The sequence below is a fragment of the Pungitius pungitius genome, chromosome 18 (genome assembly GCF_949316345.1).
Source record: "Pungitius pungitius chromosome 18, fPunPun2.1, whole genome shotgun sequence".
Classification (NCBI taxonomy): Eukaryota; Metazoa; Chordata; class Actinopteri; order Perciformes; family Gasterosteidae; genus Pungitius; species Pungitius pungitius.
Window position 1 is genome coordinate 1,218,248 of NC_084917.1, and position 20,916 is coordinate 1,239,163.

A 20,916-nucleotide genomic window follows, 5' to 3' on the forward strand; every position below is an offset into this window, starting at 1 on the left:
CTCTACATTTACTGGATGACTCCAGTTACAATCTACTATGTATTAAATGTCAAATATAATAAACTTGTAAATCGTGATGAATTATTAGATTGAAACTATATTCTTCTACTAGTAAAATGTAATTATTAAAGCAGATTCAATTTGGGCAGCTGCACAATCAGAGGACAAAGAGACGAAGTGAGGAAATTAAAGTTTTTATCCTCCATCTCAGTTTGTTTTGAGAGCATCTTCCCTCCAAGAGGGTCATTCAGCGTCTAATAAACGGGTTTATCACAGCGACTGTTTGTTGTTATTTCAGTCGTCAAACTGTTCTGAACTGAATATGAACCAGAAACATGAAGAACTGGTTGTTGTCGACTCTCGAGACTTTTCTTCTTCTGTTGATCAGATGCTCACCTAACTGATGGAACAGAGGAGGAGTCGCCCCCTGCTGGTCACCACACAGAAGTAGAGTCATTTCCTCATAGACGTCTATGGGAGCAGAGGAGTCGCCCCCTGCTGGTCACTACACAGAAGTAGAGTCATTTCCTCATAGACGTCTATGGGAGCAGAGGAGTCGCCCCCTGCTGGTCACTACACAGAAGTAGAGTCATTTCCTCATAGACGTCTATGGGAGCAGAGGAGTCGCCCCCTGCTGGTCATTACACAGAAGTAGAGTCATTTCCTCATAGACGTCTATGGGAGCAGAGGAGTCGCCCCCTGCTGGTCACTACACAGAAGTAGAGTCATTTCCTCATAGACGTCTATGGGAGCAGAGGAGTCGCCCCCTGCTGGTCACTACACAGAAGTAGAGTCATTTCCTCATTGACGTCTATGGGAGCAGAGGAGTCGCCCCCTGCTGGTCACTACACAGAAGTAGAGTCATTTCCTCATAGACGTCTATGGGAGCAGAGGAGTCGCCCCCTGCTGGTCACTACACAGAAGTAGAGTCATTTCCTCATTGACGTCTATGGGAGCAGAGGAGTCGCCCCCTGCTGGTCACTACACAGAAGTAGAGTCATTTCCTCATAGACGTCTATGGGAGCAGAGGAGTCGCCCCCTGCTGGTCACTACACAGAATGCAGCTTTAACTCATGGGAGACCGGCTCCTATATTTCGAGGAACTCACCCAGGTTGGAGGACGCTCGGCCCTGAGCCGCTCTGTCCTGCAGCTCCTCCGCGATCTCCAGCTGGTGCTGGTGGTGCACACGAGCTCTCTCCAGGTCCTGGGGGTCGGGGGGGTGTTGGACCATGAATACTCCCAGAGGACCCACGGCAGTCTCACAGCACGTTTTCCCCCCCTGTCACACCCACCTGCATGCAGCGCGCGGCGTGGCCCAGCCCGGCGTAGGCCCTCATCTCGATGGCCCGGTCCCCCAGCTCCTGGGCCAGCTGCAGCACCCGGCCGTGGTACGAGACGGCCTTGTCGAAGTCCCGCTGGGAGTGGAAGGCGCTGCCCAGGTTGCTGTAGGCCCGCGCCTCCTCGCGCCGGTTCTCCAGAGACTGAAGGAGGAGAAGGAAAGGAGAGACGATCAGGCAGAACCCGGTGGACCGAGTGGAAACCTTGAGAAGACAGCAGATGCAGAGCAGTACAAGAGAAAAGAGGTTTCATCTGGGCCGTGACAACGCAGACGGGTCGGTGCACGGCGCCGCGGGGGGGGGGGGAACCGTGCACGTGGGATAGTGTGTCCCGTGTGGAACTCATCACGGATTACGCTCCGTAGTCATCTACAAATTAAATTACCGCTTCTGTTCAGAAGGACATGTGATTTCCATTTTTAGCTCTTCCCTCTGAGCTTCTTCAGCAGAACAAAACCCGCCAAACGCACGATACCAAGAGAAGAGAAACCACCAAAGAACCCTTCGTTGTTGTCCCCCCCCCCATCGGGACGACCTCCTCTCAGTGACGACCTCCGGCGCCGTACCTTGGCGATGTCCAGGTGCTGCTCGTGGCTGCGCACGGCGTTGGCGAAGTCGCCCAGCGCCGTGTAGACGGCGCCCACGTTGCCCAGCTGCCGGGCCTCGTGCAGCCGGCTGCCGGTCTGCTGCGCCAGCAGCGCGCACTGCTTGTGGCTCGCCAGCGCGTTGGGGAAGTCGCCGATGGCCGTGTACACGTGACCCAGGCTGCTGAGGGCGCCGGACGCCGCCTGGGACCGCACGGACACACGCACGCACACACACACGCACACACACACACACACACACAGGGTTAGAAGCATGGACACAACAACAGAGAACACACACATGAGTGGAGCTCTGATTTCAGGGTTTAACCACAGAAGAACTCACATCCTCAGCTTCAGCTAAAAGGATGAATATCAGAAATAGAAAGTAGAATTATTCTAAGTGAATTAAGCATATAGTAAATACTACTTTCACACTAAGTAAAGTAGTTTAGAGTAAAAGTGTGAAGCTGCATAAAAAGTACAAGAACCTTTAGAAAGAAATTAATAAATCACATATTCTGATTCCAGTGTTTCAAAAGGTCTTCATCCAAACAGCCAAACTGCCCTTTAGAGGAATTTACCTTCTAAATAAAATCAAGACACAAGGCTGCTCATGTGTGTGTGTGTGTGTGTGTGTGTCTGTGTGTGTGTGTGTGTTTAAACCAACAAACCAACTGAAAACCCAAATCCCATCAAAGCGCAAACAAAAAAAATCCAGTTTACTCGTCTTTAAGGTCGGAAGATTTAATAAATGACGTGGAGGCCTCAGTCTGTGTGTGTGTGTGTGCGTCTGTGTGTGTGTGTGTGTGTGTGTGTGTGTTTGTGTGTGTATGTGTGCGTGTGTGTGTGTGTGTGTGTGAGCCGGTACACAGAGTCACATGTGCGTTTATAAAGGTGAGAAAAAGATGTCGTTATTTTCACTTCATGCTCAGCTAAGCTAATCGCTGCTGGTTCTTTAAATCAACTTAAATAAATATTTGAGTAATGAAGGGATGAAGAAATGAACATTTTACAAAGAAAACCAGACTTGAAGTGAGAAATGAAATAAATAAACTCTCCAGATGTTGGAGGGCAAGTCTCCAGATGTGACGTTTCATCCTCCCGTACAGACTCAAACTCCTCATTTATTCACAGCAATTGCTGCACATGAGCAAGTGTTTAGTTTACGAAGCAATGTGTGTGTGTGTGTGGGTGTGTGTGTGTGTGTGTGTGCGCGTGTGTGTGTGTGTGTTAACCATCAGCTCTTTGTTTGGCAGCACGCCGTCTGGAGGCGCACAGCGGGCGATATGGATTTGTGTCTCGCTCGCCTCGGGCTGCACACCTGTACGAGGAGAGGCTCGATAATCCGCCCGGCAGCAAGCACACCTGACGGGCGACTCGCCGGAGGAAGCACGCGCACACACACACACACACACACACACGCACACGCACACGCACACACACACAGGAGACTGGTCTCCTGTCTGAGCGGGAGGACGCGAGAGCCGCTTTCATTAAAATGACATTCCTCAGAGCATCAATCGTCTCACTGACAGATGTTCAATGCGCCGCTCAGCTTCCAGGTGTGTGTGTGTGTGTGTGTGCCTGTGTGTGTGTGCGTGTGCGTGTGTGTGATATCGAGCTGCCGCTGTGTGCCTTCAGCAGCTCGCCTCTCACAAAGACGCACATTACAGACACCTTAACAGCTGGAACATGTTCAATAAGAATAATCGGCGCTGCGGTCAGTTTTCAACCTGCAATAAAAATATTGATGAAAATGTATTGAGTGTTTTTTTTTTTATTCCTACAAAGAGAATATGAAGAGAAAGTTTATCGATGTAAAACTTTCTAAGTAGAACAGATATACATGTATATACACATGTGCACTGTACCACAACAGAGAGAAGTTGATCTCTAATCGATTTGATCGATACGGATCAGGATCAACCATCAAAAAAGGATATTTGGACCCATTTTTTCTGCTGATGACTCCGTCGTTGGATCTGATGTGTGAGCCGACATTAGAACTCATTCACTTCATCTTGTGTAGCCCAAAATCACAATGACCTCCGATCCCCCCCCCCCCCCCCCCCCCCACGTACCTCCCTGTCCTTGAGCTTCATGGCGAGCACCAGCTGGTTCCTGTGGTTGGCGAGAGCTTCTCTGTAGCTGCCTTTGGAGAAGAGGGCGGAGCCGAGGTTCCCGTGAGCGCGGCACTCCCCCGGCTGGTCCCCTGAGGATGAAGAGATGAAGAGACGAAGAGCGCGTGAGGTCCGCCCCTCCCGCCTGCCCCCCCCTGTGTGCCCCCTCACCCCCCTCCTGCATACCTAAGGTCTTGGTCACCTCCAGGTCCTGCTGCATGTACAACACGCTCTTCTCCACGTTGCCCAGAGCCCAGTAGGCGGAGCTCAGCGCCGAGAAGACGGAGCCGCGCAGCTTCAGGGAGCAGGTGCCGATCTTAAGCCCCGCCTCCAGCACCACCACCGAGGCGCCGTGGAAACCGTGGGTCAGCAGCTCCTGACCCACGACGGACACCACCACGAACGGGCTCTTGTCCAGCTTCATCCTCCGCAGCTGCTGGTAGGTCGGCTCAAGGGATTCTGGGGGGGGTCCAGCATGACGTAATGATGATGTCATAATAATAAAGGCTTAGTGGAACCTGTGGTGGTCTGGACCTGCACGTTATGGTGCAGTAACCCTCCCCCCACCTCTCAGCAGGTCCTCCCTTAAAAAAAAGACATCAGCAGACCCAACAGGAGCCAGAGAAGCCCCCCTCCCCCACACACACACACATGCTTACTGCACACCTGCTGCCCCCCCCCCCCCCACGTACACCATTATGCCGGTATGCTCCAGGTGGCGCCTGGTACCGGGGAGTCTCGGCTTTAGAGGCCTGCTTGCTTTGAAGCTTACGGAAGACAGAGGTTTTTTTTTAGGTTGCAGCCCCCCGGACAGCAGACCGAGCTCCCACAATGCATCACACCTGCACAGAAACACGCTGCACAACTTCTACCAGGACGATACTCCAGTCAAAAAGGAAATGTGGGTTAAGGCCTTAAAATAACTTTACATTTAGGGAGCAAAACCAACATCTGTTTGTACCCCACCAATGAGGCCCCGCCCCCCCCCCCTACGTACCTCTGAGGGGGGACTTCATGGCGGCCTCCACCATGCCCACCAGCAGCTGCAGGCTCTTGGGGTCCTGGGCGAGGCCGGAGGCGAACGCCGCCAGGGCGTCGGCATGACGACCCAGGTACTGCAGGGCGACCCCCTGACGGAAGTAGGCCTGCGGGAGGGGGGGGGAGGGGGGGGGTATCAACAATGATAATGGTATCAATAATGATCGCGGCTTTGTTTGTAGCTGCATCTTTGAAGCCACACCCACTTTGTAGCGGCCCAATCACAGCAGTGATGTGATTTGAAGCTAATCTAATGCGCGAAGCCTCTGAGTGGGGGTGGGGGGAAGGGGGGCAGCACGTCTACTCAGTGTCCTTCTGCTCTTTGATGAACACAAAGTGGGATAAATGGTCGCTTGTGGCAGCTCAGGAGGCCTCCATCATTCCCAGTTACCCCCCACCATATGTCTGCTGGACTGTAGCTATCAATGGCTGTGGATACTAGTGGGGGGTGGAGGGGGGGGCAGACCCTTCTTACACTGTCTCATGCAGTAAAGCATTGACTATATATCTGACTTCCTGTGGCGCCTTTCAGCCCGTTAGCGTCTTGTTGGAAATCGATTCTACTGAGTGAGCTGTGCCTAGATCCTCTGGGGGGGGGGGCGGGGGGGGGGGGGGGGGGGGGGTAGAGGGGGGTCAGGAGCAACACACAACATTTGGGGGATGAGTGACAGCAGTCGAGCCCCCTCTTTTACACGGAGACGCACAACCTTCTGTCGGGCAATAAGAAGCAGCTTCTACAACCGATGATGAGCTGTGACCACTGCAGGTGTGTGTGTGTGTGTGTGTGTGTGTGTGTGTGTCTGTGTGTGTGTGTGTGTGTAAACATGCCACAGACTGACACTTAGTGACAGCAGGAAACCTGCAGCCTCCTGCTCACACACCTCCTGCCTGTTAGCTTAGTCTGGCTACGCTGCGTGCTAACCACATACGGTCCAGACAGTCTCTCACACACACAAACACACACACACACGCACACACGCACACACACACACACACACACACACACACACACGCACACACACACACACAAACACACACACACACACGCACACACACACACACAAACACACACACACACACGCACACACACACACACACACACACACACACACACACGCACACACAGGATTCTGCCCGTCTGTCTCGTCTATCTCTTGTCAGATTATAAAGAGTCTTTTCTCACTGACTCCTAATCCGCTGATCAGGTCAGTGAGGGGTCAATGAAAGGGACGAGACCCCCCCTGTGTGTGTGTGTGTGTCTCCATTCTGTGTTCTTATACAGTAACGCACCCTGGGGGCTGCTGAGGGTGAGTTAAGGGTGAACTTTGAAATGAACACAGTCAATGTTTTTATAACAATAATGAAGTAAATGACGGTGAATCTGCAGCATTGTCCTGCTGCTGGGATCAGACTCCATCTATCATCACCATGGCAACCTGCTGCCCACTGACAGCTGGAGGTGATCATATGTTCTGCTGGTTGGTCACATGTTGTGATGAACTGCTGCCGCTTCCTCTCCCACTTCTCAGGGAGATCTCAGCTTCTACGGGAGGGAGTTTATATAAATGTTTGATTTACTGATCGATCAATAAGGTTAAAAGGTGTGAAAAGGACATGAAGGTGTGTAAAGACCGTCCTGAGGATCCATCCAGTAGAGGAGATACTTCCACCTGGACCAAAGAGGCGGACAGATCGAGCCGAGTGAGTTCACAAAGGAGAGAGAGGAGTAATATGTCAGACTAAAGGATGAGCAGATGCTTCCATTACTGCTCATAAGTCACAGTAATCGACAACAGATGGCAACACAAGGGGCGAGAGGGAGACAGAGAGGGAGACAGAGAGACGGAGAGGGAGACAAAGAGGGAGACAGAGAGGGAGACAGAGAGACGGAGAGGGAGACAAGGAGGGAGACAGAGAGACGGAGAGGGAGACAAAGAGGGAGACAGAGAGACGGAGAGGGAGACAAAGAGGGAGACAGAGAGACAGAGAGGGAGACAAAGAGGGAGACAGAGAGACGGAGAGGGAGACAAAGAGGGAGACAGAGAGACGGAGAGGGAGACAAAGAGGGAGACAAAGAGGGAGACAGAGAGACAGAGAGGGAGACAAAGAGGGAGACAGAGAGACGGAGAGGGAGACAAAGAGGGAGACAGAGAGGGAGACAAAGAGGGAGACAGAGAGACGGAGAGGGAGACAAGGAGGGAGACAGAGAGACGGAGAGGGAGACAAAGAGGGAGACAGAGAGACGGAGAGGGAGACAAAGAGGGAGACAGAGAGACGGAGAGGGAGACAAAGAGGGAGACAGAGAGACGGAGAGGGAGACAAAGAGGGAGACAGAGAGACAGAGAGGGAGACAAAGAGGGAGACAGAGAGACGGAGAGGGAGACAAAGAGGGAGACAGAGAGACAGAGAGGGAGACAAAGAGGGAGAAAGAGAGACGGAGAGGGAGACAAGGAGGGAGACAGAGAGACAAAGAGACGGAGAGACGGAGAGGGAGACAGAGAGACGGAGAGGGAGACAAGGAGGGAGACAGAGAGACAAAGAGACGGAGAGACGGAGAGGGAGACAGAGAGACGGAGAGGGAGACAGAGAGGGAGACAAAGAGGGAGACAGAGAGACGGAGAGGGAGACAAGGAGGGAGACAGAGAGACAAAGAGACGGAGAGACGGAGAGGGAGACAGAGAGACGGAGAGGAAGACAAGGAGGGAGACAGAGAGACAAAGAGACGGAGAGGGAGACAGAGAGACGGAGAGGGAGACAAAGAGGGAGACAGAGAGACAAAGAGACGGAGAGACGGAGAGGGAGACAGAGAGACGGAGAGGGAGACAAGGAGGGAGACAGAGAGACAAAGAGACGGAGAGACGGAGAGGGAGACAGAGAGACGGAGAGGGAGACAGAGAGGGAGACAGAGAGACAAAGAGACGGAGAGGGAGACAGAGAGACGGAGAGGGAGACAAGGAGGGAGACAGAGAGACAAAGAGACGGAGAGACGGAGAGGGAGACAGAGAGACGGAGAGGAAGACAAGGAGGGAGACAGAGAGACAAAGAGACGGAGAGGGAGACAGAGAGACGGAGAGGAAGACAAGGAGGGAGACAGAGAGACAAAGAGACAGATGGACGGAGAGGGAGACAGAGAGACGGAGAGGGAGACAAGGAGGGAGACAGAGAGACAAAGAGACGGAGAGGGAGACAGAGAGACAAAGAGACGGAGAGGGAGACAGAGAGACGGAGAGGAAGACAAGGAGGGAGACAGAGAGACAAAGAGATAGAGGGAGACAGAGAGACGGAGAGGGAGACAAGGAGGGAGACAGAGAGACAAAGAGACAGATGGACGGAGAGGGAGACAGAGAGACGGAGAGGGAGACAAGGAGGGAGACAGAGAGACAAAGAGACGGAGAGACGGAGAGGGAGACAGAGAGACGGAGAGGGAGACAAGGAGGGAGACAGAGAGACAAAGAGACGGAGAGGGAGACAGAGAGACGGAGAGGGAGACAAGGAGGGAGACAGAGAGACAAAGAGACGGAGAGACGGAGAGGGAGACAGAGAGACGGAGAGGGAGACAAGGAGGGAGACAGAGAGACAAAGAGACGGAGAGACGGAGAGGGAGACAGAGAGACGGAGAGGAAGACAAGGAGGGAGACAGAGAGACAAAGAGACGGAGAGGGAGACAGAGAGACGGAGAGGGAGACAAGGAGGGAGACAGAGAGACAAAGAGACGGAGAGACGGAGAGGGAGACAGAGAGACGGAGAGGAAGACAAGGAGGGAGACAGAGAGACAAAGAGATAGAGGGAGACAGAGAGACGGAGAGGGAGACAAGGAGGGAGACAGAGAGACAAAGAGACAGAGGGACGGAGAGGGAGACAGAGAGACGGAGAGGGAGACAGAGAGACAAAGAGACGGAGAGACGGAGAGGGAGACAGAGAGACGGAGAGGAAGACAAGGAGGGAGACAGAGAGACAAAGAGATAGAGGGAGACAGAGAGACGGAGAGGGAGACAAGGAGGGAGACAGAGAGACAAAGAGACGGAGAGACGGAGAGGGAGACAGAGAGACGGAGAGGGAGACAAGGAGGGAGACAGAGAGGGAGACAGAGAGACAAAGAGACGGAGAGACGGAGAGAGGATCACTTAAAGCAGACATGATAGAGATTGATGTCTTTGCAAATCAGACAATCTGCCTCAAACCTCGGCTTCATCTCATCTGGACTCAAAGTGGATTCAACCTGCTTATGACTGAGGTTTTGACCCCGCATGGACGATATGGGGGGGAGGCTGGGGGGGGGGTCACATTGGTTTGCCTCGCTGGAGACGGAGGAGGCTGAGAGGGAAGAGCAGAGCCTCCTGACTGAAGCAGGACACGCTCCAGCTCACGTTCACATTCAAAAGCAGCGTCTGTCCACCTTCATCCTCCTCCTCCTCCTCCTCCAGGTGATGCATCACGTTAGCCGTGGACCTCAGAGAGTGAGATCATTATTTAAGAGCCGGGGGGGGGGGGGGGGGGGGGGTCCGAGGGAGTCGTTAAAAAGCCCCTCCCCATGCAGGATGGAATGCACCTTATTACCCCGTGTGAAGGATGAGCAGAACCCTGGGGGTTGGATACTTTTACATCATTGGGGGGAAAAACCTTTTATTAAATGGAACCATGTGAGAAGATCACTTCAATGTCTCGATGAATCAGGAACATGGAATAACAGCTCAGGTTCTATATGAAGGTGTGAAGGTCTAATGTGAATGAACACGAGAACACGACGGGACCGGACAGGTGTTGTTTGAGTGTAACACACACGCACACACACACACTAACACACACACACACACACACACACTAACACACACACACACACACACACACACACACACACACATCAACACTCCTCTGGTTAATCTGCATGAATATTTATCATTGTTTTACTGGCTCAGTGGCAATAATTGAGTTGGAGTGGCCCTAACCACCGTTTCCAGTGGGACCAATAAAGACGTAACACTTGCAGCTGGGGGGGGGGGGGGTGATGCTGATGGATGCTGATCGAGGGGAAAAGAGCAGGTGGAAAAGAAAGGAGACCGTCACTCGTCATGTTTTAAAATTATCGCTAAACGAGCGCTGTCCGGTGCTGAAGTCGGTTTTCTGTGACATCTTAATAAATACAGAAATATGCCCCCCCCCCTCTAAGGGGGGGTAACAGTTGCAGTGAGGAAGTGTACAGTAGATTAAGCCTCCCTGTGAAGCGTGACCTCTGGAGGTCAACCTGAAGAGCCAGCAGACACACCTCCCTCTATTACCTACCCACGTCATCTGCACATGCACACACAAACACACACACACACACACACACACGCACTTACACACACAGACACACACACACACACACACACACTCACTCACACACACAGACACACACACACACACACACACACTCACTCACACACACAGACACACACACACACAATCACACAGAACCCTTCCTAGTTAACCTCGAGGTTTATTCCCTGAGTGACCAAAAGCAATTCTCCCCCCTTTTCCGGTTCTCTCTAACGTATCGGCCCCCATCTTCAGCTTCCACTATGTAAAATATGCTCATGGGGGGGTGGGGGGGGCACGAGGCCTTCTGATCCTGTTAACTGCTGTACAGTGGAGGGGTTCGGGTTCTCTGTCGCTGGGTAATTAGACTGTCACTCACCCGGCCTCTGCTGCATCTCCTATGTGTGTGTGTGTGTGTGTGTGGGGGGGGGGGGGGTCGAGCTGCGTTTGATTGGCTGAGTGACCTTTTGACCCTCGGGGGGGGCACATGTGCCTACAGGGTCAAAGCGAGGAGAACATGGATGAGATCCGGTCGGCCGGGGTTTGGCAGTGTTTGTTGATTAGCGGCGTTTGTGCGAGGAGGGAGACCCGATCAAACCAAGCGCACCCCGGCACTTCCTCTGGGGAGGACGCCTCCTCGGCGAGGAGAGAGCTCCCTCCCAGCGACTCTGGGGTCGCAGATCGTCACAATTCATCGAGGAAAGACGCCCTGTGATGAGAATTCAGCTCCAGATGATGGTTTTTGCAGCCGGGTGGCCCCGCCCCTGATTCATCACTCAGACTGAGACCATAAACTGACAGAAATACACACTGAGAGGAGGGGAGGTGTTGGAGTGACAGGTGGAGCTGGACCCGCCCACAGAGGGACTTATTTTAAAACATGTTCCCTCCTTTTTACTTCTGACTGCTTTTATTCACCTTCTTGATTCTAATAAAGCAACAAAGCCCTGAGCAATGAATCCACTCTTTCATTAGAGGAATGGATGTATTAGAAGCCCTTTTCTCATTTCTCTACATTATTAGTGTATTATTCTGCATTCTTTACTCCTTTTAAATGCTAAAACATCATTGTGCGTTTGCTAAACTAAAAGCCACCATGATTCCTTTTCACGGAGGCTTGGCGGTTAAATCAGGAATAAAGAAGACGCTTCTCTTTGGAAAGGATTCTCATGCACGTCATCATCTCCCATCTTCTGACGCTTTCTGCAGAGGATTCACTGTTATTTCAGCAGCCGTGAAGGGAGCTGTACGTGTGTGTGTGTGTGTGTGTGTGTGTGTGTGTGTGTGCTAGAGTAGAAGATATTCATATATTACATCCATCCAGTGAATGCGTCTTTTTCTCCCGAAGGCCTTGGAGGTTTCGGAGGAATGAAGCTCAGACGTTTAACAGGTCGACCTGATCAAAGCACCGGAGGTCTCCATTCAGATATTTAATGGATAAGCCTTAAATATTAATGAGATGTGCAGGGAAGTTTAAACAGGAGATTCTCCGATAGATAATTTATGGGAAGAATTGAACAACAAAAATAAAGAGCGATGATTCTTCTTTTTATTCCTTTTAAAAGCAGCAGTAGTCCTGGAGCATCAATAATCTCACACAACGTGTATTTGCTTCCTTATTTTTGTTGTCTTTTGTTCTTCTTGGTTTGGTTTGTGTACCTTTTATTCAGACGAGAGACGCGTTGATCACACGCAATAATTATTAATGGCACTTCATTATTCCAGAGGTAGCACACCTCCCTCCCTCCTCTCCCCTCTCCTTCCATCCCTTTTCATTAGCGTATGGGGGGAGGGGGGGGGGGGAGGAGGAGGGGGGGGGGGGGGGGTGCACCTCAGCGAGCGCGGCCCACTTTAGACTCAATTTAGAGGAGCCCGCTAGTGAATTGTGATGTCACGCCCATTGTCTGCCAATTACATTCAATTTAGCAGAAGAAACGCTCTGGAATGTGATTATAGGCACTGGATGGTGTGTGTGTGTGTGTGTGTGTGTGTGTGTGTGTGTGTGTGTGTGTGTGTGTGTGTGCGTGTGTGTGTGTGCAGAAAGGGCGGCCAGCACACTTGTTGTAAAAAGAGGTTTGTGATGTTTTCCACCTCTCATGTTCTGGAGCGACCTCCCGTCCGTCCTCCTGCTCTCACGGGTCTCTGAGGACATTTTTAAAAAATCAGTTGGCTTTTTCAGAAGTGACATTTCCACCTGCCCACAAACACACTCACACACACACACACACTCACACACACGCACACACAGCTTTTTACCCGCATTATTTACAGCCGATGTTCCTCTTCTGTCGTTTTTCTCGCCAGTGACTCGAATTTTTAATTTTCCTTTTTTCACATTTGGATCTAATATTTTAGGTTTTTCTTTCATATTTTCAACATTTTTTGACTTAACATATTCTTTCATTTCCATAACATTTTTTAACATATTTTGACTTTTATTTACTTATTTTTTTTAAACTTTTTTCAGATATTTTTCAAACTTTTTTTGACCAAGTATGTTTTTTTTTAATTTTGCCTAAAATATTTTCAAAATATTTTCAAAAAAAAAATCGTCCTAATAAAAATATATATTTATATTAACTTCCATTAAATGTTTCACCCTAACATATTTTGACTTTTTCGAGAAACAAATTTGACAATATTTTTTTTACTTTTTCTTAATTTCTTTTGAAAAAGGCCAAAAATGTCGACCGGACACTGAAAATTCAAAGCCTATTGACCTTTGGAGACCAGCCAAGAACATCGACTCCACTTGTTGCTGTGCGTCAAAGTTAGCGGGCTCACTTAGCTTAGCACAATCACTGGAAACGGAGGGAAACTGCTAGCCTGGCCTCGTCTGAATGCAAGAGAGAATCTGCCCATTGGCCACTCGTTGAACCTCGTTTGTTTAAACGCCTGCGTGCTGCTGGTTGACAAATAACAAATGTAAAGCGCCCATAAACACAAATAACAGAGGGGTAAAAGCATCACGTGTGCGCACACACACACACACACACACACACACTGTGTCTCACTGACAGAATAATGACTGCGGCTTATCTTTCATTCCAGTGCCACAGAGCTCATTTAAATAAAACATTTTAAAAGGTGTTCTGCGTCCTCTCTCTTCCCCCCCGACTGGTCCAATCCCATTTGTTTCCTCGCAACGCACACGCGGAACGCACAAAGCTGTGTACAAACACACACACACACACACACACAGAAGCATTTCCCACCTGATGCCGCTGAGGGACACGAGGCGGATTCCTGCCAACATCTCACCTCAGAGGCAAATGTATTCAGTGTGGCCACGAAAAGAGAAGGAAAAGGAGCAAATTATCACGTATAATGTCTATATAAAAATGAGATTGTATACATATATATTTATATATATCATATTAATAGAGGAGGACTGAATACCAATAAGTCCTTGTGTGTATTTACTGTGCAGCTGTGCTCAGCCTCTGGAGGTTGACTTGCACAAAAGAGCAGCAGGAAAACCTTTGAACTGGGTCGCTGCGTGTCAACTGGTTCTCACAAAGGTCACCCATTAGCATGTTGGTGGCTCAGGTTCTAGTGGAATTTGGGCCGTTTATCCTTGTAATGTAAGTTTTGGACCCGCTATGAATGTCTGTAAAGAGAAGAGAATAAAAGAACCTTCTGTTCTGTGAGTAATGACCAGAATGAACTAAAACCTTTAATAAAGAAGTTTGCTCCATACTTCATCAACGTCTCAGTGACCTTCTCCACCTTCAAGAGGTGGTTTCTATTCAGTTTTACAAACACTGCTCGCCTTCTAACCAACAGTAAAGAGGCAGAAATTCAACAACAACGTGTACACACACACACACACACACACACACACACACACACACACACACACACACACAATCCAAACATCCAGACAACTGGTGTTGTTTACAGAGAATTATACAGGATGAATGGCTGGCTGCTCCTCTCCTCTCATCGTGTCTATTAGCAGGTCAACAGCTGACCGCCTGCTCCTACCAGCCCCCCCCCCCCAACCCCCCCCTCTCGGGATGAGAGGAGCCCCCCACAGCTGGATCCACCACTTGAAGATGGAGCCTCACATTCTCCGCCTGTGATCTTTGAGCTGGAGACGGATTTAGTTTGTGTCCCCCCCCCCCCCCCCATCACTATACACTCAATAGACGGAGAAGGTTTTTAAAACATCAAACAACAACAACAAGTCGCCACCATCTGATCTGTGAGCCGCCTTCCAGGTGGATGCTACGTCAGCACGCTAACAGGTGGTTAGCTCATCTAATAATACATTCTTTTCTTTTCCTTAAAGCTCGGTTACAAAACCATTTAAAACAAATAAGTGAAGGGCGGTTAAACTAAGCAAATACAAATAACCCATAATGCACCGAAAAGCATTTAAGAATATTGTTTTGGGCATGATTACCAAAATAAAATGTGATGGGATTACAGTTCATCCTCTGGGGAACATGAATGTGATGGGGATCCACCCAACAGCAAAGACCGAGGGACAGTCAGAGGACCCTCAAAGTCAGCAGGGTTCCCCCTCTGGGGACCATGAACACCTGTATGAGATGTTGGACCTGGATTACAGGTGCAGCCTGAATGCTGAGCAGAGATGAGCGAGAGCAACGGATGAGTCGACTAATCGACTACGAGGCGCATTGTGTGCCGGGGGACACAGAATACCATACACCCCCCCCCCCCCCCCCACACACACACACACACACACTAACTAAGCTGCGCTCCAAGAGACTTAATGGAATTCTTTGTAATAATCCCACACCGACGCGTTGCTGCGGGGTCTCCTACGACGCGCGCGTTATTACGCCCCGGTAAAAGTGTCACGGGGGGGGGGACGCGCTTTTACGCCACATTCAACTTTTGGAGACAAGAGGTGGACTCACTCACCTTCTTCCGGGGCTGCCATTTCATCATATTTGTAAAATATGAACTAAAACTAAAGGACGCGCGCAGCGTCAAAGTGTCCGCCCGGTAGCCGGCGTGGAGCGGTGCGCAGGCGGCGGAGGAGAAGGCATCGCACGGCCCCCGACGGTAGCGCAGCCCGCCCGGTCGGTTGGGTCGGTCGGTCTCGGTCGGTCGGTCGTGTACTCCCCGGTTACAGTGGCGCTGGAAGCCGCCGCTCTGTCCGGTAACTCCGGGTCCGGTTCGTGCGGAACATCGTCCGTCCGCTGCAGCAGCCTCCGCGGCTCCGACGACTCAAATGAACCGAGGACCGACGGAGCTGAAATCCAACACCCCCCTGCCCCCCCCCCCCCTTCACACACACACTCCCTCTCTCACCCCCACCCACTTCAATGAAGTTAACCCATCGCGCATAATAATAAGTATTTAGATCCTATTATCACACTAATAACTTATAATGACTAAGTTATAATACCACACTAATAATTAAACCATTTTGACATACTGAAGAAAAATGTACTTAAAAGTCAAAGTAAAACATGTTCCCTATAATGTGTTTAACGTTATGTTTGATGTGTGTGGATCATTATTATTGATGCATTAATGTGCACGTTTCACTTTAAACATTAAAATACCGTAATACCTAAGACACGTTGACAAATTAAAGCTTTCGATGTGTTTGAAGAACAACTCCATTATGCACAAACATGGTACATTTAGTGAAACCCTGTGAAAAGGCTCCACTGGTGGAAGAACTTCTAAAGGTAAAGGTAACGTGGTTAAAGCACAGCAGCAGCTGAGTGTGGAATTAAAGGAACGAGTGACATTGAGGGTGAATCGTGGTGAAGGATGAAGATCACTGACCACCGTCTGCAATGACAGCAACACGCACACAAACACAACCCGAGGTGTGTGTCAGTCATCCAGAGAACAAACTAACCTCCACAAATGAACCACATGACTCGCTGCCCGGCGTGGATCCTTTAATGTGGTCATCAGCGGCGTGACGGCGATGAGCCGCGGGGTCTGCAGATCACATGACGTTAAAAGTACTGATTCAACGTGAGGAGAGTCAGGAACAACGTTTACCTGTGAGGTCACTGGCATGAAGTCTGCAAAGACCAGCACTTCAGTCCATCTTTGATCTGGTGTTTGTGTGCAAGAGGAAGCAGGAGGTCAAGAGGTGCTTGTGTAACGTGTAAGGTAACACACACAGCAAGCTCCGCCTCCTCTTAAACTCCGCCCACGGACGGCACGTGAAAGCCAAATACGATCAATAACCATCGGGGCATCTCAAGAAGAACTGAGGATTCATGAGAATAACTGAGGCCCTTCGACTGTGATGAGCATTCACACGCACTGCTTCCACAACACAACACGCACAACATGGATCCAGAGGGTAAAGTCATACATCACCCTCTCACATGTTTGGACGCCAGCATTTCACTGAGGTCAAAATCTGAATGATTGACTTCAGAGTACTTTTACACGGGTATTACTACAATACATTATGATACAATGGATGTGATATCACACAGATCATATGGTGGATAAGCGCCACATACATGAGTGAGTCTGATCCCAGGTGTGATCCATGGAGGAGAAGCTGCGATGATGAGAACATCAGGAATACTGAGCATAGTACTACGCCGGTACCACCGAGTACCACCGAGACCCGTGTACAGCAGCCGCGGGATAAAGTGCGACACGCGATGAGACGGCGCTCTTCAGGGTGCGGTGAGAGGACACCATGAGGGGTTAAAGGAGGTCTGAGATCTCCTCCTCAAGTAAAAATAGACTCAAGTGGAATGAAGCGAAAGGCCTCAGTGTTCAGACATGACATTGTATGTATGTGAGGTTGAATGTCAGGTTGTACGTGAGGTTGTATGTCAGGTTGTATGTGAGGTTGTATGTGAGGTTGTATGTCAGGTTGTATGTCAGGTTGTATGTGAGGTTGTATGTCAGGTTGTATGTCAGGTTGTATGTCAGGTTGTATGTGAGTGTTGTATGTCAGGTTGTATGTGAGGTTGTATGTGAGGTTGTATGTCAGGTTGTATGTGAGGTTGTATGTCAGGTTGTATGTCAGGTTGTATGTCAGGTTGTATGTGAGTGTTGTATGTCAGGTTGTACGTGTGCTTGTATGTGTGGTTGTACGTGAGGTTGTACGTGAGGTTGTATGTGAGGTTGTACGTGTGCTTGTATGTGTGGTTGTATGTGAGGTTGTATGTGAGGTTGTACGTGAGGTTGTATGTGAGGTTGTACGTGAGGTTGTACGTGAGGTTGTATGTCAGGTTGTACGTGAGGTTGTATGTGAGGTTGTACGTGAGGTTGTACGTGAGGTTGTACGTGTGCTTGTATGTGTGGTTGTATGTGAGGTTGTATGTGAGGTTGTACGTGAGGTTGTATGTGAGGTTGTACGTGAGGTTGTATGTCAGGTTGTATGTGAGGTTGTATGTGAGGTTGTACGTGAGGTTGTATGTCAGGTTGTACGTGAGGTTGTATGTGAGGTTGTACGTGAGGTTGTATGTCAGGTTGTATGTGAGGTTGTATGTGAGGTTGTACGTGAGGTTGTATGTCAGGTTGTACGTGTGCTTGTATGTGTGGTTGTATGTGAGGTTGTACGTGAGGTTGTATGTGAGGTTGTACGTGAGGTTGTACGTGAGGTTGTATGTCAGGTTGTACGTGAGGTTGTATGTGAGGTTGTACGTGAGGTTGTACGTGAGGTTGTACGTGAGGTTGTACGTGAGGTTGTACGTGAGGTTGTACGTGTGCTTGTATGTGTGGTTGTATGTGAGGTTGTATGTGAGGTTGTACGTGAGGTTGTATGTGAGGTTGTACGTGAGGTTGTATGTCAGGTTGTATGTGAGGTTGTATGTGAGGTTGTACGTGAGGTTGTACGTGAGGTTGTACGTGAGGTTGTATGTGAGGTTGTACGTGAGGTTGTACGTGAGGTTGTACGTGAGGTTGTATGTGAGGTTGTACGTGAGGTTGTATGTCAGGTTGTATGTGTGGTTGTATGTGTGGTTGTATGTGTGGTTGTATGTGAGGTTGTACGTGAGTGTTGTATGTGAGGTTGTACGTGTGGTTGTACGTGAGTGTTGTATGTCAGGTTGTACGTGTGGTTGTATGTGTGGTTGTATGTCAGGTTGTACGTGAGGCGTCTTCTGCTCAGAGACAACCAGTTAAATCATCACACATCAATAATGCAGCGGCTGGTTGTACTCGTGTGTGTTGATGCTTGATGCTGCTGCCTCTGCTGCACATTTACAACGTGTTACAAGAAGCAAACAAAGGGAACACGCCACAGGCCGGCTTTCATTAATACATTAACACGTCTCTCTGATTCACAGCATCTCTGCTCCAACAACAATATTTCTATGATAAGGTAACAAAGTCAACCTTGACCTTTGACCTTCAACCTGCTGTTCCTTTCTTCACAGGCTGAGAGATGGAGCTGAGGGACGAGTGCAGGCTGCACATCTTTGTCAAATCAAATATCAGTCGTACTCATCTCTCTGACGGGCATCATCACTCTGCACACACACACACACACACACACACACACACACACACACACACACACACACACACACACACACACACACACACACACACACACACACACACACACACACACACACACACACACCATATGTCAGGAAAGCCAGTTTGATGGAGCACTTTCTGCAGCCAAAATGGCTACTAAACACACCTTGGCAGTGATGAATGTAGTGACTGGTATTGTGTGTCTGTGTGCGTGTGTGTGTGTGTGCGTGTGCATTGGACTGAGGGACACAGATTGACTACGTGTGTGTTTATGGTCTTCGTTCAGCTGCCTTACAGACACCTTTATTGCTGCAGTTTTAGAATGGAATGGACCCCTTTTGAAGGAGTGATAGTAACTTACTGTATGATGTCACAGTAATAACACATGAATCCAAAGATCATAAGTCAACATGCTGGATCATTTCTGCAGGTGATGTCATGGACCACAGGAAATACTGCTTTGTAGTAGTCGCCAGGTGTCTGTTAAAGGGAGGATTTTAATGAGGGCTTTTATTTTATACATCGACACACACACACATTATTCTGAACACCTGGCATTAGATCCTTCTAGCAGCCCCACACTCCTGCTGAGGAACCTGGACCCACAGAGGGAGGCTTAGAGATGCTCCCAGCTGATGACCAGACAACTCTGACCTTTGAACTGTTGACCTGCACTCTCACAGCTAAGGATCTGTGTGTGTGTGTGTGTGTGTGTGATGACCTGCCTGACAGAATCATCTTCTGAATGTTGGAGCCTCATCACACTCAGGTCGGCTTTGAGTCGACAGTATCAGTGTTCTGCACAGGTTCTATTACATCTATTGTGCACCACACACACACACACACACACGCACACACACACACACACACACAATAACCACTTTAAAGTGACAAACTAACGCTGCAGGCTCCTTTGTGTCCAAGAGGAAGTGAATCCCAGAAGAACAGGTGTTTCTGTGCACTTCCTCTCACAGTGTGTGTGCGCCTGGTGGTATTAAATTGTGTACACTCGATGCTCTTCAACACACACACACACACACAGAGCGTGTGCTGCTGTTGGTGGAATGCTTGTACACTGAGAGTCTCTCAGGACTCTGGTGAAGGTCATATTTAACCAGCTGACATAACACTCCTCCACCTCCACCTTTCTCCATCCTCTTCCTCCTCCATCCTCCACCCTCTTGCTCCTCCTCCACCTATCTCCATCCTCTTCTTCATATTCATCCTCCTCCACCTTTCTCCATCCTCTTCCTCCTCCATCCTCCACCCTCTTGCTCCTCCTCCACCTATCTCCATCCTCTTCTTCATATTCATCCTCCTCCACCTTTCTCCATCCTCTTCTTCCTCCATCTTCCTACCACCTCCTCCACCCTCTTCCTCCTCCACCTTTCTCCATCCTCTTACCACCTCCTCCATCTGCTACACCTCCTCCTCCTCCTCCTCCTCCTCAGCAGCGGAGAAGGTGCAGATGTTCTCACCTTTGGACCGGTTGTTATTTTGTAATTATCAGATCGCTGAAGGTGTGAATCCTCCTTTTAATAATATTATTAATAACCGTTTTAATAATAACGAATGAAAGGTTAGTTGGACTTTTATTTAAATTCCACTTAAGACGTATGAGGTATAAAATATCTAGAAATAACTGATAAGCCGATTAACGCAGTGTTGTTTCATTGCTCCATAAATGTCGTCTTGACACAGAAACACAACTAGATGTAGAAATACAAAACGTAAATCTTCCCTCCTCTAAACTCTCAGAAATCAGCGAGGAGACCTCGACGTGTGAAATTCTTCCCCCTGAAGCACATGTCGCTTTTGAAGAGTTTCACTCAAAACCATGAATATGTAATTTCTTATTTTAGGGGGTTAAAAGATAAGTGAGAATTACATCTGATTGTCAAAGTGCTGACTGCTGCATTCATTCAGCCTTTGATGCTCCACAACTTTTACACATTTAGCAGTGATGGAGCAGTGATGGAGCGGTGATGGAGCGGTGATGGAGCAGGGATGGAGCAGTGATGGAGCAGTGATGGAGCGGTGATGGAGCAGTGATGGAGCAGTGATGGAGCAGGGATGGAGCGGTG

The 20,916-nt window shown here is 49.5% G+C and overlaps 1 protein-coding gene across 1 annotated transcript in view; it reads right to left on the reverse strand.

The window, feature by feature from the left end:
- ttc28 (tetratricopeptide repeat domain 28) overlaps positions 1-20,916 on the reverse strand; it is a 41,782-nt gene that overhangs the window by 14,695 nt on the left and 6,171 nt on the right. The window contains 6 exon segments of the mRNA XM_037484251.2: positions 1,109-1,205; positions 1,294-1,482; positions 1,905-2,126; positions 4,007-4,137; positions 4,232-4,504; positions 5,043-5,190. Coding sequence (XP_037340148.2) covers positions 1,109-1,205; positions 1,294-1,482; positions 1,905-2,126; positions 4,007-4,137; positions 4,232-4,504; positions 5,043-5,190 — 1,060 coding nt within the window.